The following is a 5025-nucleotide window of genomic DNA, read 5'->3' on the forward strand; positions in this document are numbered from 1 at the left end:
GTAGGAATGGGGACAGGATGACAGGTGTTTAGTAACACAGGGAGCCTTCTCCAGAAACCACCTCACGACTCTCACGTGAATGCATGGGTAGGTGAGAACCTGAGAACTGACTGCTTTCAGGATTCAAAGAGATTAAACAGAAAATTATTTCCCTCGTTTACTTTTACTTGTTTTAATCTTAGATGTACCTACGAATTTTGGCTAAAGCTATTGTGACGAAGTACAAAGAAGGTCAACAGGGTCCAAGAACGCTGATGCCGAAGAGAAGAAAACCACTCTTCCCCGGTCTAGTACTGGACACATTCTTAGAGCCATCCTTTCCCAGGGCCCACGCCAGCATGGACTTGGTCTCTCTGTTCCTAAAAGCTCCTCGGCCCCCTCTCCACACACCTGCTGGGATGGCTCTGGGACGAAGGAAGAGCCAGTTCCTCAGGAAACCACTAGAGTCCTTCTGCAACCTCCGATGTTCCACAGCCCAGGGGCTCAGACCACGTCCAACTTTAGCTCACCTTTTAATTCTCGGGCTTTGATGTCTAACATTTTCTTCTCTTCCTCATTCTCACTAGGAATTCCTTCATCTTCATCTCTGTTCCTAATACAACCAAGACAAAACAGAAAGTCCCTAAGAGGGCGACTGCTCTGGTCACTGCCCAGCCCATTATGAAATCACAGATGCATTTGGAGGGCCGGGAGGGCAGGCCTGTGTCTGCTTACAGGGTGTTGATTGTATCCTGAATGATCTGAATCCAGCTGTTGCGTTCCTCTTTGGAGCTGGCGTGGACTTCCACCATCTCTGGGTCTTTCACACCCATACTGATCAGGAATAAACCTTTCTCTTCATGAGCCACTTCTCTGACGATGAGCTTCTTTAAAGAGATTACTGTTGATTTCTGGTCCTGGAAAAAGGGGAGAGGGCAAATATGAGAAATGTAAACAATATTCAAACTCTTAGGACAACTATGACCTAAGGTAACACTAGATTTTTTTTTTTTTTTTTTTTTTAAAGAGAGATATTTTTGCTATAGGGTGCCTGTGCTCTCTGAACAGACAGAGACAGAAAGCGAGAAGTCATCCCCCGGGGGGATGGCCATATCATAATCCCTTCTCTTTCAGTCTCTTCTCTGGATTTGGGGCATACACACACACACACACACACACACACACACACATGCCCAGTGTGAGTTTTAAGCTGCAGAGTCTGGGACTCAAACTGTGGTCAACTATGTGGGATCCAGCGACATAACCATTATGCTATCTGCTGGTCCCAAGACCAGATGTTGCTTTGAAAGTGTATGGTTTAGACAGCAGATGGCGTAGCAGTTATGTCGCTGGACTCCCAAACGCTAAAGACAGTTCAAGTTCTGGATCCGGTGGCTTGAAAACTGGACTGGCTGTGTATGCATTGTGTGCCCGAGATCCTGAGAGGAGAATGAAGGGGAAGGATTGCAGCATGGCCATCCCCCAGGGGAGTGATTTCTCACTTCTCCTCTCATCGTCTCTGTCTGTCTGTCTCTTTCCCCCGGGCAAGTCACCCTAAGCCAAAAATCTCTTAAAAAAAAAAAAAAAAAAAGAGTGTATGGTTTAAAAAACAACGGTAGTTTTAGGATAAAAGAAATACCTCATTATTTCATTCCAATTTTAACAAAAAGAAAATGATTTACAAAGAAAAACAATAATTTACCGCTGTAAAGATTCCAGTCATGTTTTCTATAAGAGGAACCCTCTCTAGTTCCCTACAGAACCTGGTTAACAATGTTATCTGTGAGCACGTTTTAGAAGACTGCATGTGGGGGGAAGCACACCCGTGTCAATGAGGTACTTGCAGGATTGTGAGGGGACACAAAAATCATTCTGGGAGGAGAGGATTTGGGAAAAATAACAGAAAATTGTGAGAAATCAAAGAAAAACTCAGAGGACTTTCTCCTAAGCCAACTAGATTTGCAAGTGTCAAAGAGCAGTAACATCACATTTATAAACTCTGTACCTAACCTCGCTATCTTGAATACTAGGATTTCCAAACAGAAAGTAACAATATAGCTTACCAATGACGCAAAGACGTACTTCTGATCTTTTTCTTGAAGGAAGACTAAAATGTCCGCGAGCAGAACTGCTAGAACCTCTGGAAATCGGAAATGGGGAAGGAGAAGAGAGAATCGTGACTATGCAGGAGTGACCAGTCAGGAGGGCCTCAGGGACGAGGGGGTCCGTGGTGCACCCAGCCGGGGGAGGCTGCTCTCGGACCACACCCCTCGGTGGTTCTACAGGATTCGGAGCTAGTCACTGGACCTTTGGGGGCATTTTATATAATGGGATTCAGCACCAAAGCTGCGTCTTGAAAGGGCTCTGGTGCTCGGTCTTGGATAGATACAGTCCACAAGGCAAGCCTTTAGGAATAAAGAGCTTCTTTTTTTTTATTTTGGAGAGGTTTTTGCTATAGGGCACATGTGCTAGCCACACAGACAGAGGGACAGAAAGCGAGAAATCACCCCCAGGGGGGATGGTCACGCCTCAGTCCCTTCTCCTCCATTCTCCTCTCAGGATCTTGGGCACGCACACACACGTGCCCGGCGTGAGTTTTAAGCCACCGGGTCCGGGACACAAACCATGGTCGACTACATGGGAGTCCAGAGACATAGCCATTATGCTAACTGCTAGTCCCAGGAATAAAATACTTCTAAGAATAAAGCTTGAAAGCTGCACTTTGACAGCTTACAGCAGTACACTCCATGAAACCCTCCGGGTGTAGGCATGGCCACAATGCATTTTCGCACAGAAAAACACATCAGGACTTCCTCAATGACCTGGTATTTCTCACCTTCTGATTAGGTTGTTGGAAAAATCATGATGCATTTTCCATAGGAAAAAATGTCACGGGCCAGCAGGTGAAGTAGTGATTAAGGTGCTGAACTCCCGAGTGGTTGACTGTGGTTCGAGTCCCAGACCTGGTGGCTTGAAATTAACACTGGGCATGTATGTGTATGCCCAAGACCCCGAGAGGAGAAAGAGAAGGGAGTGTGGCATGGCCACTGCCCCTGGGGCTGATTTCTCACTTTGTCTGTCTTTGTCTCTCCAGCAAGTGCACAAACCCTACAGCAAAAATCTCTCTAAAAAAAAAAAAAGGAAACAAAAATATGTCCTGACTTTTCTGATGACTCGACAGTTATGAGAAGGTAATGAGACGGCAGAGTTTGGGCAAAGCTGCCCAAACGTGACGTATAGGAATAACAAAGTCTAAGGAAAAGGAGGTTCTTCTCTGTTCCTAACAGAGCCAGGATGACCCACAGTGACCCTTCTGGTCTCACGGGTACATGTGCACACTGGCTCTTTCCCAAGCTCCCACATGCAACAATCAACCCACCCTCTTTGTACCACGATCACGGCCCTCTCCTCTTCCCCGTTCACACAAAAACCAAATTAACGTCCTGAATTGGATCCAGGGATCTTAAAAAAAGAAAGAAAAAAATCTTACAGACTCTTGGTCTGACTAATGCGTAGAAGTAGGAGCGACATTTTCCACTGTCTCCTTAAGGACAGGTGGACATCTCTGGAGTTGAGTCTTCTGGTGAGAGCTGACAGGCTGACCCCTACGTGTCGTCTCCACTCTGTAAAGTGGAGCCTACAAGACCTTAGGAAGGAGATGAAATTGATTTATGCAGACCCGTCCCAGGAGGTCGAGGCCCCTCCTGTTCCAAGCTCTGCCCCAACTGGAAAGCCTTTAATGTGCAAAGCTACGAAGAAAACGGAAGGCAGTCTGATTCCCAGGGAGGTCTAATTTTCCAGCCTAGACTACAGTAATTTTCCATGCACTACCATTAGTTTTGGCAAGTTAATTTTTTTAAAGTTCACTTTCAAATCATTTACTTGCCAAAGGGGGAAAAAAAAAAAAAGGTTCAGAAATACCGTTTCAACTTCATCAGATCTTGAGATTTATATGATCAGTGTCAGTGGTTCTGAGAAAAACAATCCCGCCCTTTCGAAGGGTACCCAACACGGTACTGGCTGTTCTTGGCCCGAGTTCACTGGGAGTGAGGATGACTCAACACCAACTCCCAACTCCACTGGAGGCAGTTCGGGCCAGAAAACCTATCATTCTGCCATTGCTCCACCACAGCTTCATTCCAACAGCTGGAATCGATTAGTTTTTATGTGGGGAACGAATATGTGAACTGCGAGGAAAGAACCAAGTCCAGGCTCCAGGCAGCAACAGCGGCAGCTGGAGGAAATTCAGGTCCTTCCAAAGGGAGGCCAGAGTGGACTGCCAGCTTGCTTCAAAGGCGGTCTCAAAGTGGCAGCGTGGAGAGTCCTGAGCGAGGACTCCCAGAGTGTCAGAATGTTGGGACAGGAAGGCAAAGGCCTCTGTTCTAATTCATCAGGGAGCAGTGACATACACACAGGCGGGTGGGAAGAAGGGCTATTTCTTTTCCTCTCTAAATGATGCTGCCCTTTATCTTCACGCTTCGACTATGACGCTGTCTGGATGGGCCTTTGCTGACTCACGGCAGCAGACTGCTGGTTTCTGTCTGTGGTCCCTCCTCCTTAATCACCACGCCACCTGCTGACCCTGGGCAGCTCTTGCTAAGGCCCTTTTTTTGATCCCAACTTCTAAGCAGGGTGTCCTGCTGTCTGAGCAGAGCCAGATCCCATCTGGTTCAGGACTCCGGGGTGAGTGTTCCCCGAAGGCAGCTACCTACTCCTTATCAATGCCTCAGGGATGAGCGCAGCACGGGTTTCTTCCAACTTCATTCCATGCTGAAGCCCTGGCCCAGCCTCCCTCATGCCCTTGGCTTTCTGAGGCCAGGGAGGAGGGGTGGGAACACGTGAGGCTGTGGACAAATCACAGCTAACTTACACGCCCACAGAGGACAGGATTGATGAAAATGATGTTTAAGAAAGTCAGATGGGGGGTTGGCAGGTGGCACGATGGCTCATATTCAGAACCTGGAGGGTTGTAAGAAAGTCAGATGGGGGGTTGGCAGGTGGCATGATGGCTCAGGTTCAGAACCTGGAGGGTTGTTTTCCCACTTC

General features: G+C 47.4%; 1 protein-coding gene across 2 annotated transcripts in view; it reads right to left on the reverse strand.

The window, feature by feature from the left end:
- Positions 1 to 5025, reverse strand: part of AKAP13 (A-kinase anchoring protein 13) — a 231889-nt gene that overhangs the window by 16430 nt on the left and 210434 nt on the right. For both annotated transcript variants that reach the window (XM_006142666.3, XM_006142667.3), the window contains 3 exons: positions 2043 to 2119; positions 715 to 896; positions 510 to 592 (listed from right to left, as the gene is read on the reverse strand). In XM_006142666.3, the coding sequence (XP_006142728.1) occupies positions 510 to 592; positions 715 to 896; positions 2043 to 2119 (342 nt within the window). The remainder of the gene's footprint in view (positions 1 to 509; positions 593 to 714; positions 897 to 2042; positions 2120 to 5025) is intronic.

Source organism: Tupaia chinensis, unplaced genomic scaffold (assembly GCF_000334495.1).
Source record: "Tupaia chinensis unplaced genomic scaffold, TupChi_1.0 Scaffold000078_1, whole genome shotgun sequence".
Lineage (NCBI taxonomy): Eukaryota > Metazoa > Chordata > Mammalia > Scandentia > Tupaiidae > Tupaia > Tupaia belangeri.